The sequence below is a fragment of the Strigops habroptila genome, chromosome 4 (assembly GCF_004027225.2).
Source record: "Strigops habroptila isolate Jane chromosome 4, bStrHab1.2.pri, whole genome shotgun sequence".
NCBI classification, from domain to species: Eukaryota; Metazoa; Chordata; class Aves; order Psittaciformes; family Psittacidae; genus Strigops; species Strigops habroptila.
Window position 1 is genome coordinate 64,883,005 of NC_046358.1, and position 18,522 is coordinate 64,901,526.

The 18,522-nt window shown below is 39.1% G+C and overlaps 1 protein-coding gene across 6 annotated transcripts in view; it reads right to left on the reverse strand.

Annotated features, from left to right (window-relative positions):
• The window catches only part of NAV2 (neuron navigator 2), a 404,040-nt gene that overhangs the window by 75,257 nt on the left and 310,261 nt on the right, over positions 1-18,522 (reverse strand). For all 6 annotated transcript variants that reach the window (XM_030482681.1, XM_030482680.1, XM_030482678.1 and 3 more), the window contains one exon: positions 13,892-14,014. In XM_030482681.1, coding sequence (XP_030338541.1) covers positions 13,892-14,014 — 123 coding nt within the window. The remainder of the gene's footprint in view (positions 1-13,891; positions 14,015-18,522) is intronic.

The following is an 18,522-nucleotide window of genomic DNA, read 5'->3' on the forward strand; positions in this document are numbered from 1 at the left end:
CGTTTTACGAATGAAAATGCTAAGGACAAAACCTAAGATGTGTGTTATTGGCTATGTGCACTGTGTAATTAACACAGATATTATCTGTATGCAAATCATGTGATTGAAAATAGTGACTATTAGCATAACAAGTACTTATTATTTCTTGAGATGCAACTCAAGCAGGCATCCTGCTGGGGTCTAACATCCTTCCTTTAAATAGCACCATCTTTTCTTTCTTCGTTTACACATTCTTCATTCCCCCTGATGATTAACAGCACAGAAAACAGGGAGACTCCCTTCTGTGCCTTTGTTTAAAGGGGGAAATCTCATGTGTTTAATTGCTCTCAAGCATCTGATCCAGTTCAAAGCTCAGTGGAACCTCTCCTGTGATGCTACATTCCCCTCCCACCCCCATCATCACTGAACCACAGGCTTTTTAAATGATCCTTTAATATATGCAACTTCACCTACATTATCTCTAATTCTTAACTGATAAGTTAAAAGCAGTTAGGCATCTTTTTTGATAGATTGAGTTTTTTAAAAAAAGAATAAAATGGGAATCAAGTGGGAGAAAACAAAAGCTCAACTGTGCAAACTCATAAACTTTTTAAATGTCATGCACCCCTCTCAAATGAATTTAACCTTTTAAACATTCCAGCCATGAAATGTAACAGAAAAGCACAATTTTACCTTTTTCTTTTTCAGCGGATCTGAGTAAAGCTTTCTTGCTGGATCAGTTGTGCTAGCTGTGTCTGCTGAGAGCTGTGCATCACTGATGCTGGCACTGCTTCCTTGCTCCACTCCCTACCTGCAAAAATCCTGAGGTCCCAGGGTCTCTGCTGGACTCTTGAACCTTTCCTATCATTTCTGTAAAAGCAAAAGCTTCCAGAACTGTTCCTTGCCCAGTAATTCCTTCCCTGGCCCCAGCCTTGCTGGGTTTTACGCCTCCTTTTTGTTCTAAGGCCACGTCCTCTGCTTCAGAGATGGCTGTGTTACAGTAATGAAATAATTAACAGGGGGAATGATTGCAATTATTTATCATTTGCCAAAATTGAGCTGTTTGGCCTGAAGTTTTCCACACTGTGTGCCAACCTAAGGATTGACTTTGGTCTCAAGTTAAAAACAGCACAACAATTCCTGACTATCATTAGAATATATAATGATCTTACTATTAAGTTATATCGGTCCTTCCCTGAGAAACCTTGTCTTGCAATAGTAATTTCTTACTTGGTTCTGGAGGGCACTGGAGAACAGAGACAGTAAGTCAAGACGGGAAGATGAGACTGCACATGGAGAAAAAGTGAGAAAAAAAGAAAAGGGAAAACAAATTTGGATGTAAGCTGTGAAGTTGAAGGCTGGAACCTGGTGCACAAAAGCCACAGAACTGGGACAAGAAGCTTCCAGTGGGCCTGGAGAAGGGAAAAATAGGTGTGGGCAAATTGGAAGGGAAATATCAGAAATGAAATTGTCTTTAAATATACATTTTGATATAGAATCATAGAATGGTCTGGGTTGGAAAGGACCTTAAAGCTCATCCAGTTCCAACCCCCTGCCGTGGGCAGGAGCACCTTCCACTAGACCAGGTTGCTCCAAGCCCTGTCCAACCCGGCCTTGAGCACTGCCAGGGATGGGGCAGCCACAGCTTTTCTGGGCAACCTGTGCCACCGCCTCAGCACCCTCACAGGGAAGAATCCTTATATCTAATCTGAACTTCCCTTGTTTAGGTTTAAGCCCATGACTCCTATTTGACTGCAGGAGGCAGATCTGCTGCAGAGGTGGATCACTGCTCTCCCATGAGGACGGCTGGTACTTGGGGAACCCCTGTCCACTTGGCACAGCAGATCAACTATGCACAACCTCAATCTTCTGCTAATGCCATTTTTCATCTGCAAGACATATATATAGACCCAAACTGTTCCTTACAACTCATTCTCTCTTTGAGACGCTGAGGATGTATGTAGGCCTACCTTCTAACCAAACACAACAAAAGGTGACACAAAAGCAGCTTAGAAGCAGTAACTGGAATCCAGTTGGAAATTTATTAAGAAGATGCTTTAAGGCACTCTCCCCGCCTTTACTTTGGCAAGCTTTAGATACAGCTCTCAAACTGCCAGTTCTGCTACTGCTACAGCAATGTTATCGAGATGTTTTGGAATTTTTTATGAAATAGCATTAAATATCCTGTTGGTTTATACAAAAATGTAACTTTCCGCAACACTGAGATGACTCCCTTGGACCCTTTGTTAATTCTCATAGTTAAATCATCCAGGGGGGAAAGTGTGGGAGTTCAAGGACTTCAACCTTAATTCTTTCCATCCCACTTCTGTGACCTGATAGCTCCACAATAGCCAAGAGTCCAATAACACCTTTCAATATCTTGTGTTGATATTATTTCCAGCAAATAATTTGGCAGGAGAGACAGAGAGAAATATTAATAAAGAAACAACCTAAACAGAGGAGGCCAAAACTGAGATCCCTGCTCCAAGCAGGCACAGGAGAGACCTCAACTTGACTTTTTACATGAGAACATTAATTGCTGCATCACTACTCTGTAAGGGAGAAACAAGAACACTCTCCCCCCAACCCCTTATTTGCTGTTTCATCCCAGTGCAGGAATGAAATTAAAACAATTTTATACCAGTGTCTCATCTCTCTGTCCTATTTCAACATTGGCAGCATGTGGCCATGTTGTTAAGGCTGAGCTGTGAAATGGTGTCTCACTTTGCTATCAGAGGCTTAACATAAACTAGTACTGATAAAGACAGCTCTATTTCAGTGAATTCCTGTAGAATTAAGGAGTGGTCGTCGGATATGTTTGTTTAGAGCCTTTAATGAAGTGAACTGCACAAGTGATAATTGGATGAAAGGACAAAATTCACTAGATGTATACCCCCACTACTAGGTAGATTAATGCGAGCATTCATATTTTGCATCATAACAGACACACCTAACAAACTATGAGCAAAGTCCTTGCCTTCTGTATTAATAATGAAATAAAAGATTAATCTGGAAAGTCCCTCTTTGCTTATTCACACCATTTTCCCTCTAATGTGTGATTGTGCTTTGGTTCATATAGATTCTAAGACACAAAGAGTAGAATACTTTCCAAGTCAGTAAGTACCAGAGAGGTTTTCCTTATAATCACTCCATCTTTTCCTTGTTTCGCTTGAATCTGTTCTACCTAAGTTATAGCTACAATTCACTTCTATTCCTGAAAATGTCCAAAGAAAGTCTTGTTCTTGTCCCATGATCTCACCCAGGCTTGCTTAGCCAACTCCTAAGTTACCTTTGGCTCTCATTTTTTTTTTCCTTTCTAAAATAACCCCTTGGTCCTAAATGATTCAGTAACATACCCATTACCATAATAAACTTAACCCCATTGCCATGTACCGCAAACTCCTTCATTCCAACGCTGTGAAAATCTAAAAGTGAAATCAGAGACTGATGTCATTAAGTAAGAGAAGAATGTATTCACAGTGGGGAGTGAATGTGTGATTCAAACACATTTCATGGATGAAGTTGGATTTCAGTAATGCACTGAGGACAAAAGTAGACAAAACAGAAGCCCACCACTGAAAGCACAATGCATTGCTTGGAAAGAGATAGTGGCTGCCAGAAAAAACCATTTCGTAGCATAGAAGGAATAATGTAGGAAAGGTAAAATAACTGGGTCATCTATGACAGGAATTGTGGTGGTGGAGGGAGGGGAAAGCATATGGCATGACTCACAGGAATGATTATCAGTCACATGTTTACCTCATCACAGCCAATGTAAAGTCAGCCCATAAAAACATGATGAGAGAGAGAAGTGGAATGTTGCTAAACCCAAAAATCAGTCAGAGGCTATTGCAGAAAGGGACCCTAACTCTAAGCCACGGAATGGAAAACACCTCTGAGACTACCCTCTGGATGTTGGAGGCCAAACCACTAGCATGCTTTGACCAGAAAGGAATGACAAGCAACTTCATATTGCCATATAGCTTATTCGCTTTTAATCTATGTTCACAAAGAGCTTAGTGGTTATTGTTGGAAGCCAACAAAGAATTTCAACAGAAATTAGAGCACAGAAGTCATATCCTGGCTTCAGTATAACACCACCACAATCTTCTGATTTCAGAAAATGTCTGTATTTCTTTTGCATGCACATTTAAAACATTAGATATGTATAAATGCAGATTTCTTGCCACCACCTGATCCATTCTCATGAGTCCTTTGCTTCAGAAATGCTCTCAAACCACAGATGGATAAATTCACTACCTAGGAGTAGAGAGAAAATATGCACAGTCCCAAAATATAGATTAAGTGGAATATAAGCCTTTCCTGGATGAACATAACCTCTGTGAACCTCAGTTGGCACAGGATACTCATATTTCTTTCCCGTAGTCTTATGTTAGTGATTCTTCCTTCTCCTTTTCTTCTCTCCTCTTTTTCCATAGAGATATACAGTTGTCTGCAAATACATCCCTGGCTATTTCCTGATAATATTCCATTCATCCCTTCTGCATTCCAAACAGTTCCAGTTTTGCAAATGCAACATTATATTTCAGTCATCCCTGAAAATAAAATCTCTGCATAAAAATGCAAATGAAACATTAAAACTATGCATGTGCATATCATACAGTCTCAAATAACATCAACAGTTTCAAAGAGATGTTTAAGGCATTAAGTCATGTTATGAAGAGTATCTCTAGTTCCAAGTTTCATAACAAGAATAAATCAATCTTGACAATGAACATGAAAGAAGAAAACCTTTTTGAACACTCAAGGTGGTTTACTCATTTCCCCCAAACCAAAACGAATTAATTAGTTGATATATATGAAAATTAACTTAAACTAACAACATAATCAGAGAAGATAAACTTTAAAGTTAAAATTAGATTTAAAAGATAAAAAATATTACTTGGGGCTGATGAGAGCACATGGTAAGTCCAGAGTGGCTGCTGAGCTGAGCCTTTGTCAGTTAAGGAACAGCAACAACAGCAGAAAAATCAATCATATAGTTAGAAAGAGCTGACCTCAGCCCTTGGACTTTGCTCAGGCACTACTCAGGCTTCCAATGTTTAGAGCTGATCCTCTGGCTACTTATTGACCATATATACCTGGACACACATAAACGTAGCCTCTAGCAACATGGTAGTTGCTCAGGCTCCTTGTGCTAACTCTGCACACAGGTTTCACGCTGTTCCAGTGCCACTTAGGTCAAATTAAATTAGTCTCAAATTGCAGCAATCAGTATGAACAAAATTAGATGTTTTATTTTTAGTGAGAATATAAAAAACTTGTTCTAATAAAAACAAATTACACACATCCTCATAATACTGCTGTAGCAGCACAATGTAGCTCCAAGTGTTTCCACGGTAGAGCATGCAGTTATTTAACCTAGCCAAACATATATTTAACTGTATATACTTCAGCAACGTAAGACTATCATGTGAAAACCTTAATGCCTGTTTATATAACAGCAGAGCATTTTTAAGTCCCATGGAGCTGCGTTAACACTGGGCTGTTTAGGCTTTAAGATGTTGGGGCTCAATTCAGAAATCCCAGGAGCAAAGTGACTACTTGTTCTGTGGAGTCTCAACTTCACTGTGCATCCCATTAGTTGTCAGAAACAGGTCACAAAGACAGCTTATCATGCTGCTGGGAAATCCCTATACCATGAGGAAGCTGAGGCATGGAGAAGAGAAGAATAGGACTTACCAGATGAGTATGGACCGCAGTATGAAACAGCTTGTTGGCCAGCAAGGAATCTACTGTGATACCAAGGAATGGCCTGATATAAATGCAGTAGCTTCAAGAATCCCAGGGCAGCAAAAATATAGTTATGCACTTTGTCCCTGCCACTCCACTCCCTCAGCACCTTTACTGCAAAATTCGTTACTTCATTACTTTCTTAACACAGGAGCTGCCATTCAGGACAGTTGAAGGAGATGACTGCTTATGAAATACACAGCATGTTAAATATGAGCTCAAAGTTGTGGATACCTTACTATATATGCTATGCTGCAGATGTGGATGTGTATTGGATATACCAGGCTATTAGTACCATCCAACTTTAAACATTTCAGTTGTTCAAATTAGAAGCCCCATTTCCCTGTATGGATCAAAGCATCTGGATATCCTGAATTCCTTGGAGGGTTCTCACTGATGCAATAGAGGGTGCTCTCTCACCCCACCTGCAGTACCGTGGTTGAAAGCTTTTCACTGGAGGGGACAAGACTAGGAATAAACGACTCAATATTCAATAAACATAATCAACAGAGTAAAGAAAAAGAAACAAAAAGCTCTAGCAAAGCTGAGAAGAGCCTGCAGGAAGACACGTGCATCTCACGTTTGGACTGAGCATTTTGCTATTATTTTGCAAGCAATACAATTACAGGAAACATTCAGCCACTAAACAGAAAGCTTAGATCCTGGTTATTAACATTAGGATTTTTATTAACATGTAAGCTAATACTAATAGAAAATTATTCTGATCACAAGAGAATATACAGCTGTAGAACAGAAGCAAAAAAGCCAAATGATATGTACAGTTACAGACAACTCCAAAGCCCTAGCAAACAAAGAAGGGCAAACAGAGACCAAAGGGAGAATCCTTAGGTTTCCTAGTAATGAGATATTTAGTAATACACACAATATCGGGGTGGGGGTCGGGGTGGGTGGAATCTGTTTTGAAATTTGCTTTACAGCCACAACGAACTTCCACGCTTCTCAAACAGCCCCAAACTGGGATTCTTCTTTTGGAGCGCAGCAGCTGTCTGCTATTAGTTTTATCTATTCAATCTCCAAATCCCAAACTCAGAGGTTACTGGTGTAGGTCAGTTGTGAGACTATGTTGACTCCCTTGACATTCGGCATGGAAAACCAAATAACAAAGTCTGCACTATGTCAGCAAGCATTTCACATTCTTTGGTTTGTCATGCAAAGCACAAAGACCCTGATACAGTTCAAAATGGTCTTTGTATCTACAATCTTGTTTACCCTTAGAATACAAGCTTAATTTCCACATGCTTAAAGTGTTTTAAAAGCCACTTCATACAATAGAAAAGACAGCACTAATCTCTGGCAATGGAACCAGAAATAGTGAGGGTTTCGGAACAGCCTCCAATTCAGCAGTTAGATCAATGTGATACACACATCAAGTGGGTGTATGAAAGGAAATGTCACTTCAGGAAAATCTAGCTCCAGTAGTGTAGGATCATGATTTTGACATCCCTAGATGCAAATTATTCAGCTGCTTAAATTTGGCAGGTTTTCTTATTTCCACAGAATCAGTATCCACAGTTCTGGCAAAGGTAAGGTCCCTTCACCTGTACATACACCCCAGTGCAACCTCTAAGGGGAAATGACAACCTGTCCACAGGGGAATATACAGGCAAGAATAAAGTCCTAACTTCTCCATGATGAGTTGATCCCTTGATGGCACCTGCCACCTTCCATTAGCTTTGCAGTCAACTTCAGTCAACTTCAGCTCCTGGCTTGAAGCATTTCAATTCGATCCGAGAGCAGAGGTGTCAATAGCCCCTCAAATACAAAGGGATGCAGGATCAGAATCATAGCAACAAAATCAAGGGACACAGCACAAGGAAAAACGTTTCAACAAGAAATGCAGTTCCTAAATTCTCTTTCTTCAGAGTTCACATCTAAGCAAGAAAGCAATTCTGAAGAAGGGGTTTAAAACTACAGAGACAGTTAAGCACATAAAGATGGCCTAATCTACTAATCTTGGAGGGAACAGCTTGCAATTGCAGGGCATTTGCGGGGTTGGTTGGTTTGATTTTAGTGTTGAATGGTAGAACTGTACCTCCTCATTGGACGAAAGTTCTTGAGAAGGGCAAAGAATTTATCTTAATTGCCTTGGCAGCCTGTGGAACTCCCAGAAGAGAACAGGAGAATTCCAGGCTTCTTGGACACACTTAGATCCTAACTGCAGCAAAACCTGCTGTTTTGTCGTGGCCATGGATACATGGAAAAGGGACTCTCCCATAAGACAACAAATTGTGTTTTTGCAAAAATCAGTTAACTTAAAGGCACAAAGCTGCTTCAAGTACCAACCCACCCCCACATCAATCATACATCCACTATTGCTACATGACAGGATAATCGAGAGTCTGGATAGAGGCTTTAAACAAATACAACCTCTGCTAAGAAAGTGTCTATTCCCTTAAGTTGTCCACTCCTCAAAACTCTTTCTAGCCTTCAAAGAGCTCTGAGCCTAAGTTGGTTGTTGGAAGCAAACTCTTTTCTGACCATCATGCCATGAGTAAAATTAGACCAAGCATGAGAAACAGACAAATCTTTTCAACATATCTCCATTCCATCATGCCTCTCTAAACAGAATGGACACTATCACAAATTCTACATTCCCAGAATGTAGTATGCTTCATCCAGCATTACAATATGTATCCCCCAAAGCATGCGCATAGAAAAGGGTGGTGGTGGGAGGAGGTATTATTGAATCCACTGAATGAATTCATATGGAACCTGGTTATCCAGGGGGAGCAATTCTTACACAGCCACTTCATCTGAGCCACTTCCCCTCTTTCTCATCTTCAAGGGAGTTCTAGAAAGCATCTTCAAAGAATAAACCAGAGTATTAAAATACTAACTCTGATGGATATTAAAAACCATAGATTCAATACAGAAACAGCTTTTACAGCCTGTAATAATGTGCTCCCTCTCCCCAGTTACCCCCACCATGTTACACAGGTGATAAATCATTCGTCTCTCTTCTATAGCACACAAACATTTTATGATGCCTTTCCTTGCTAAATCTTCCTCTGCTTCATAGGTATTGTCTGTCTTTAAGAGTTAGTCTAAACTACTAAACCATCCTGGTAAATTTAAAGCAAGTGTTCTTCAACTTATATTTAGTAATGAAAAGTCTTCTGTCTGTTTTAGACCTGAAGAAAAGCTTACATGCCCAGAAGTTTGTCATCTGTAGCCCACTGAAACAGATCTGCTAAAAGACATGGCTTCCCTTGACTAACCTTGCCTTATTTGGAAGTAGAATGTCTTTATTTTTCCCTTTTGGTACTGCTAATTCCAGCCCTCAGGTCAGTAGCACAAGCTACTATACCTTTGCCTTCAGCTACTATGTGTTGCTTAACTTTGCAATTACTTTATGTAACCTAAAACCACTTTGGATTACAGCTTGTTAAAAGATTCCTTGGAAAATTAAAGTGTATGGTATTGTGACTCTAATCAGAAGACCAAAGGCCATAAACCTCAAAGAATCTTTGCAATGTGAATTTCCCTGTTTCTGCGAGTCAGTTCTCAAGATAAATGTGGGATCTTTCAAAGAGATAGGTATCTATAGGTACCAAGGTACAACTTGCATATTTAGAAGCAGTAGCATTTCTTTCTAACTTAGTGATAAAATCCCAACAGATGGTCAAGGAGAGCAGAATATGGGTTAGATGGGAGTAATTTTACCAGTCCTGTGACTTTGCTGTTAAGCAACTATATATCAGCATGTATTTACTAATTGCAGTGACTCATAGCACAAATACACTGAGCAATGAACACCCGGGTGCTGATGCTTTCTTTCTGATCTGTATTATCTTAAAACAATTTAGAGGATTTACAATTATTTTCTATAAAACTATGTTTATTTAGTATGTGGGATCCTTCTAAAGGGGTGTTCACTGTCCTAGGAAAAAGAAATGGGAAAAGTAGTATTTTTTTATTTTTTTATATATATATATATATATAATTTTTTTAATGGTAGCAACTGAATGCGAAGTACAATTGCCAGGGCTTTCTGGAAGTGAAAGAACTCTGAACTGATGGCATGGAATCTTCCTGGTAGAGTGGTAAGAGTTTGGCAGCAACTTAGCTGAGATGTCCTGAGGTCCATAGATGATTTCAATGAATACAGTTACTCCTTCCCGTGACAGAAAGGACATCCTCCCTCCACAAACCCATTCACATGAAATACCAGATGAAACTCCCTGCAAGCTCATGTACTGTGAAAGTCCAGAAACACTTACGTCAACACTCCTGAGGGAGCACTGCAGGAGCAGGAGATGCTGTGGGGGAAGGAGATGATGGGAATTCCACTGCCATTACAATGCAGGAATATCTATTTCTATGTATTTCTACAGCAGTTGGATCCATCTGAAGTTTGAGATATAACCCAGTCATGTTTTAACTTTTTAAGACAAAGACTATTCTATGTGTCTATTCCAGACACATTTTCTCCACTTTTCCCCTCCTCATCTGCAAAGCCAGGAATTGCAGACACCTTCATTTAATTTTAGCTGCATTGTTTCAGTTAAGAAGAAAAAACAAATAAATATACACTCAGGACTTCAAACTGTCTTATCCTACAATAAAACTACAAAAATATCCTAACAAAAATTCCCTTTTTTTAAAAATCTTTTATTTTAACATTTTTCCATTGTCTACAATAAAGCAGGACCTAAGAAGCTGCATCAAATGTTCTTCTTTTTATGTGATACCCATCAGCACCATGTCTGTAATTCTGCTTTCAGAGGCATTTGCCTCCTTCCAAAAGCAGTGACATTTTGTTCTTTCCCCACTTTTCAGAACACGCCAATATTGCCCCCAAGTTGATGACTTTCTTCAACTTGCTCTTCAGCTCTTCTGAAGTGTGATCCAAGTTCCCATGGTTATGAAGGCAGTCCAACTATCTCCCTACGGCACTCAACACTAACCCATCTTTTTAGTCATAACTGTAGCAGGATTCAAGGATTAAATTGCAGTTAGTGAATTCAAACAAACTGCAGTCAAAGGGCTGTATGCCATGAATGAATGTGAAGTGTTGACTACTACCTGAGCCCAGAGACATAACCTTAAATAACATTAATCTGCTTTCATGAAATGCAAAATAACAGCAAAATACTACTCTTCGGCTATTTTTGAAAGCCCTAATTTTTTACCATATGTAGAAGTTACTATAAGCCACAGCATCTGAAAAAGATCTGCACTCGGTATCAATAGTGATATACCTGTGCTCTGCATGGAATGTCCTTTGGCTTTCTGCTCTGTTTTGGCTTCACTTCCAGTTCTTCTTTCCTGTTCATCTCTTCTCCTGGTTCCACAGTCTCCTCTGGGATTATCCAAAAACCTTGCCAGAAGTAGGAAATGGTACCAAAAATGCTATGTACTGCCATAAGCCAGCTTCAGTCACAAGTCCTTCTAAGAGTTAAACTGAATATGGCCTTGTTTTTAACTAAGAGGGTGACAAGACTGTCCTTGTAGTCATCATAGATCTGAACCACGATATAGAAACACTCCTGAAGGACACGCTAAAGACCCAAGTCATGTTTTACCCACAGTCCACAAATGCTGCAGCTGTCAGAAGCACCATGACAAGGTAATCTGCTATCTAATGAGACAGGTCCTTATAGTCAGAAGCTGGGAAGACCTTTTTGCACCTTAGACTGTCATGCAATGACATATAATTCATGCAACCTCAAATAACGTTTGAAAATGAAACAATCCAAGTTAGTCATGCTCCGAAGTAGTTATTTAAGCACTTTATCACTGAGGATTCTTAAAAAAGCCATATAGACATTTCCCTAATAACAGCATTATAGCCACCCTGGACAAGCTTACATTCATTAATATAGTCTTCTTTCCTATTCACAAGGATATGATAAATCATCATAGGTTGAATTGTCTTTTCTAAATAATAGGTTATACAAGAAAGCAATTACAGAAAGATTTACTCAAATGTAAGCTTCAAATTTCTTCCTTCTTATCCATACAGCTTTATAAATGCAAGTTACATATATGAAAGTAAGGGCAGTAAGTCTCAGATTAAGCAGCTGTGCCTGACAATATGAAATCAACTTAAATAACCAGATGGTACACACCAAGACCATATATATAAGACACAAAACCATAGGTGGCTCAATTGCAACTTTAAAAAGAGAAAATAATTTCACAAACTAAATAAAAAGGCATTTTCAATGCCTTTTTTCATTAAAAATGCCTTTGTTCTATGCAAACACGAATTGTCTTGAAGTGAATAAATAAGCTGAGCTGTGTTGTGCAGTGATTCCATTAACCTCACAATCAAGCGTTAAATTAAATTCCCTTGTTTGGATTTCCCTGCTGCAGGAGAAAATGTACCTTTTAAGGTCTGTGCTTTACATTGCCAGAGCCACCGAGTAAAAGCTTCACCACTAAACTTCTACAATTAACAACACAAGAAACTAACCAAGTCAGCATATTGCAAAAATTCCTCTGATAACCTTTTAATGATTAACCTTACACTCAAAGGTTCATAGCCTCTCACACTCCTTCTCCCACGCATTCAATTAACACCTGCTTTGAACAAGTTAAATGTAATCTCCATCGTTTTCTACATGTACCCATAAAGCAGCTCTGCATTCCTGCTTGCTGCTTCCAGTCACACCATGAAGACAGCAATTCATTATCATACTGTTTTATTAAACTCTTTTTCCTTATGCCAATTTTCACCCTGAAAAACTGCTGCCCAAACCAAGATTATTTTTTCTGTTTAAACTGCGCGTCATGATTGCCCAGCAACCAGAAGAGTCATTTTTAAGTCACTGCCTTACTGTCAGAAAACTCTGTATAAGGGACGTAGGCTTCTACTCTAAACAGAAAAGACTAAATCAAAACAACACATAATAGTATCACCAGCTCTGGGACTAAAGGGTAATTTGTCTGTGATCCCATCTTGCAGCTAAATTGCCAACCATAGAGAGTCTTTATTTACTGTATGTAAAGTCCATCCCCTCTATATGAAGTCAAAGAATGATTTTTCAAAACTGAAACAATGGAAACAAACTACATTTCAGTGCATCACAGTCCTGTTCTAAGTTGAACAGACTTAAACACACAACTAATCTCTCTTGTGGAACGTATGCAATTGATCCTGATGTGTGGTGTCTTCAGGGAAGAAGCTTAGCAAATAAAATGTGAAAATAATTTACATGCCAAGAAAAAGTGTTGCAAGCACAAAAAATACTGGACAGGAGAAGAAATCAAGGACGAGGAATGTATCACCAGCTCTCTAGAAGGCTGACTGGTACTTAAGCAAGAATATAATCTATATTACTATATGTTGAAATATACCAACGTGCTCTTTACTAATATCAAGAGAACACCAAAACGAATTTAGTACAGCTTTCTTTAAAAACAAGGCTAGATTCTCCAGCACTTGTATTCCCTTAGTAATCTATGCATCACAATCAAGAAATTATCAGTCTTATCAAATTCAGATAACTGCATTATGTCCCTGGAAAGCCTTATCAACAACAAAACGAGAAAAAACTTTTAGTTCAGAAATTGTTTCAAACCTGTGCCTTGAAATCCATGTTTTACACTTAGGGGCCCCTCATAGAAGAAAATGGATGTGCTGCACTTACTACATCAACGCTCATCAGGCTTTGAGCTTGGAAGGGAAAGAAAGCAGCTATAGGCTAATGCCATTAAAAGCAGAGGTATTTAATCCATATACCTCAAGTCTAACAGAATATAGGTCTCATTACTGTCCATCTCCCTGGCTTCCTTTATGATTGCACTCCCATAAATTATGGCTTTTTAGTCCCCTAATTCTTGAACTTTAGCCTTGCCTGTTCACACTGAATCACTGGACTTCAAGAATCAGTGGAAATGAGAAGAAAAACTATCAAACACTATCAAAATAGAAGTTTTATATTTTCTTGTGTTGTATCCTGTGCACAAAAACCTAGATGAGATTCCAGCAAAGCAATCAGAAGACACCAAGTCAGCATTTATTCTGATGCCTCTGTGAACATATAAACCTGAAATACTCTGGAGAAGGTTATATCCATGTATTCAGTATCTGAATTCTCAAGGCTATTTCAACTCTGAGATCCAATATGCATTAGATACAGCGTGAGTCAAACATGGCGTTACAGGTGAGCATTTGCTGATGAGACGTTACCTGTCAGCATCTCCGAGCCCCAGTGAAGTGTTGCGCTGCACCATCTCCCGCACCGCAGCCATGCCATCAGGCAGCCGGTTTAGCCTTCGAGTATAGAGCCCCAGACCACCATCAGTCATATACCTTCAGAACAGCAAAACAACATGTCAAACAGGAAAACATTTATGTATTATTGTATTATTGCTCTTATCTTCTGCATGTTTTTAACTGTATTTTGCAATTTCCCCACCTTTAAGTAAAGAATACTACTCGGAATATGAAGCAAGGAAATCTTCATTCTTTATTAGTGCAGAGGAATATTTTTTGCCTCTCATTGTTCTCCATTACATCTTGCACTCTCTCACATCAATAAGAATTGAATTTCAACACATTTCAACAAAGGAAGAATACTTAACTTTCATTAAGGTTGCCTAGCTGGAAGTAATTTAATATTTGTGAATGCTATCATTAATGATCCCTTCCTGTCCAAAAAATGCATGATTTATATATACCCTCCTGAACTCTTTTGTGTGGGCTAAAACACCACGATGGAAATCTCAACCCTTTGACAAGTTAACTGCAAAAATCACATTGAATACATCCTAGATTTTGCCAACAATGAGTACCCCAAGATTTACCGTAAGAAATCAAAGTTGCAGCATGAATGGAAAGCTTTTTTCAACCTTGTTTTGGCTCCTACATTGTACTTTGTCTGCAACTGTGGCCTAGAGACATCTGCATTTAAAAAGTGTTACTGTTCTTAGATATTAAGTGCCAGGTGTATATATGATACCTCACAAATTGCTAAAATAGCACTTTCTACTTTAGACAAATGAAAAATGAATCTTAAATTGAACAGAGATGGTGGACAAGAACAGATAAATGTCACCAGGAGCTATTCCTCACTATAATGCATGTTGTGCCATTTAGCATTTTTGCTGAAGTCTGTACCGATGCAGACAGCAATAGTCATCATACCATGTAACTTCAGGATGTGGTGATAACCAAGGAAAGGAAGCTTTAAAAACTGTACAATTACCCAGCACTTTGGTTTATGAATAAAATGTTTTAATATATTAATACTGAAATTAAGAAGTTGAAGAGCTGCTCCACGAGCTGCCCTACATCAATATCTCAATAATGCTTTTAAACATTTTGCAGCATTTCACAACAGTAGTTCCAAGTAAGTAAGCTCCAAGTGGCAGAATAACACAGGAGGAATTATCTTTTGTCATTTCTGACTACAGATACATGCAAGGTAGCTTTAAACTAGAAAGTCAAGTCCCCTTTGCTTCTCAAGACACTGGCATGGAGTGAGCTCTCTGCTACTACCAGTACAGTTTGTCAGCCCAGGTACATCTCCATGAGCATCACTGACAGTTTTTAGACACCTGAGACTGAAATAACTCCAACAACCCTGGCAGTACAGTTGTCTCTGGCATACTGCTGGATGCATAACATACTTCACAGAGTTTGGAGCTGATGGGATTGTATCCTCTTAATCCTTTAGCCCTCTTAGCAAATCGACAACAGCCCACAGAATAATATCCAGATACGCAGGGATATTCCTCCTGCTTATCAAGGCACAGAGCTTTTTTCCTAACGGCAAGACACCCTCATCCACAGTAAGGAAGGAAAGATGATCCTAGCTGCAGCCAGCAATGTCTTTGCTGGCAAGACGTTACTGCAATAGATGTACTTCACCCAAGTCAAATCCAACCACTAAATTTACCTTAACAGGCTGGTAAAGAGTCAAGAAGCCTTGCACAATCTGCTGGTTAGTGTTTCAGGTGTATAAATCTGTACAGGCCCTTCCCAGGAACAACCTAGGAGTCTCTTTGGGGAGATTAACAAAGGGGTTGCTAAGACTGTTAAGCCAGACACAACAGCGTTCCCCATTCAGCAAATCCATGGGGACACAATTCTCCAAACTCATAAAGCCTGTAAACAGCATGAGCAGCAGTTGCATTATAACTTGTGTGGAATTCGCCTTAGGTCTAGCATTCTAACTTCTGTTTGACATAGCACATAAACATTTTATCATGGAAGAATATATTTTTCCTTTGAGCTACTAAAATAAAAGTGGAGCCTAAGACCATATTGTTATACAAACATGCAAACAGCATTCTGCAAAAACATCTAATGCATATACACTAATAGGTTTATTGCAGGTACTTGTCTGCACATGAAACATGTTTCTGTATGAATTGTACACGTACTAGAAAACACAGCTTTTGGCTTTGCTGTCAGATTTCTGGCATGTGATTAGTCCTTTGATAAAAAAGATCAACTACAGCTGAAATAGATTGTTCTCCATGCTTATTACTCAAAATAGGTGAAATGAAATATATTACTTGTTAGCCACGCTGAAATTAATGGAATGCTTTTTCACTACCATCAACAGATTTCATTCTCTATGTAGAAGCTCGGCAAGCTGATCCAGATGAGAATACATATACAGATAGAATAATACTGCAGTTGCATCCAACTGAAAACTGACAGTCAGATTTCCATAAATCTTTCACAAGTCAATGGAAGCTGGATGCTTCTGTCATCTTCGACAACTAGATTGTAAGTTTTTCTAACCAAGCACATAGGCAATGACTTTTATCCACTATACCAACAGGACAAGTTTCTTAGAATACAAAATAGTATTTTGAAACAGGTTTGTGTAATCACAGATTGAAAGCTTTCTATCTTATTTTCAATACATGCGATGTCCTCTACCCAGGAATGTTTAATTCCAAAAAGGTGCCAAAACTAACGATTCCTTAAGTCCTGCATGCAGCAGTCAGGTGAAAGAAAAGAAGGAAAGGTACTAGCTTCTAAATTCTGTGGGGAAAAACACATTTACAGTAAATACACTTTAAAATAAATGAAAAAAAAAATTCCTATTATTCATTGTACAGAGGAGATTAGAAGGAACTGGTGCCACAAATCTCCAGCTATTGCTTTCTTTTCCTTCCTCTCCATCCCCTCAAATTTAAACCTGTCTTGGCTCTCAGAAACCATCTTGCCTCTATGAATACAACATCATTACTGCTGCAGATTTTTCCTTTATGAGATAGGAGAATATAATGAATGTATATTTTTCTAAAGACAATCTTAGAAGGTTTCACTCAGGGAGGAATAAACCTAAAAAATATTATCCTGCATGCATGTAATTCTAACAGAATTTATAGCCCTACATACATCTACACAATATGGAATGCCAGTATACTAGCCTCTTCCCTGAAATGACGCACTGCAGTTATCAATGATGTGTCATGTCTTTGACTTTTCTTATTAAAAAACATGACAAATTTGTACTAGATGCCTTGCTAGATTTATGAATCCTAAGAACTATGCAAGCACATTCAGTGCAAAAACAAGCATTTCAAAGTATTTTTCTACCTGCCCCAAAATAAGAAGTTTAAACATATGATCTGGGAAAAAGCATAGTATCCAGACTCTGTGACTCTAATACAGATGGGTAAATACTCTACATATTCAAAGAATTTGATAACTCAGATGCTTTAGGAATGGTACAAATAGCCAATGGGTGGCTTTTCCGTGGGTGGTGGTGCATGGCCATTCTTAGTTGGTGGAGCGATTTGTCTGGTTAATTCCAACAAAAAGCAGTGGCAACTCTGGGATATTCTGCAGGAGAATTCCCTGGAGCAAATCCAGCCTAATCCACCGTCGTCAGGAATGCTTGGCATTGTGATCATGATCACACTGTGTGATGAAGTGGATGTGTATGAGTTTCTCCCTTCCAACCAGCAGACTGACATTTGCCACTATTACCAGAAGTTTCACAACCGTGCCTGTACCATGGGAGCTCACCACCCCCTCCTGTTTGGCCACGGAGGGAGACACTTCTGGCTTGCCAGCTCCTGTTTCTTCTTTCTGGTCTATTCCTTGGTGGTGATTCTTCCAAAGACTCCTCTGAAAGACCAGATTTCCTTGCCCTCCAGGAAGAGTTTTTATGTCTATGCTGGAATCCTGGCACTGCTGAATCTGGTGCAGGGCCTGGGCAGTGCCCAGCGTGCCCAGAGAAGCTGTGGCTGCCCCATCCCTGGCAGTGTTCAAGGCCAGGTTGGACACAGGGGCCTTTAATAACTGCCTTTAATGAAGTCCAATATAATCATACTTAATGAATGGACAGTGATGATGTTGGTTAAACTGAGTTTCTAATCTTTTCAGGAATTAATGCTTAATTACCTCTATAGTTTCACTTTTCATCACCAAGGAAACAAAATTAACCAAACTTCTTGGATTATGAAAAGACTTATGTTAAACAAGAGCAGCATTATGCACTTCTAACACACAAGTGGAACTCACTTTCTAGGTGACACTATTTTTCTAGGAGAAAGTGGCGCCCTGCCCTGTATTATGGACATAATTAGCTTTAGAGTTCCCTGGACAACCTGGACCTTTAAACTTTTCTTTAGCCAAACACACCTTTTCTATACCCCTGAAATTTTGAATGCCTTAATAAGTCCTTCCAAGTGCAATATTTTGAAGGTATTTCTCATGCTGAAGTGATTTATTTCCCTTTCCTGAAAGGCATGCTGAGGAAACAGGAATGGATTATGCCAGGGATTGGTAAAATCCAGCAGTCTGAGTCACGGGACTTCTGTCCACACTCCCTACTTACCCATGTATGCAGC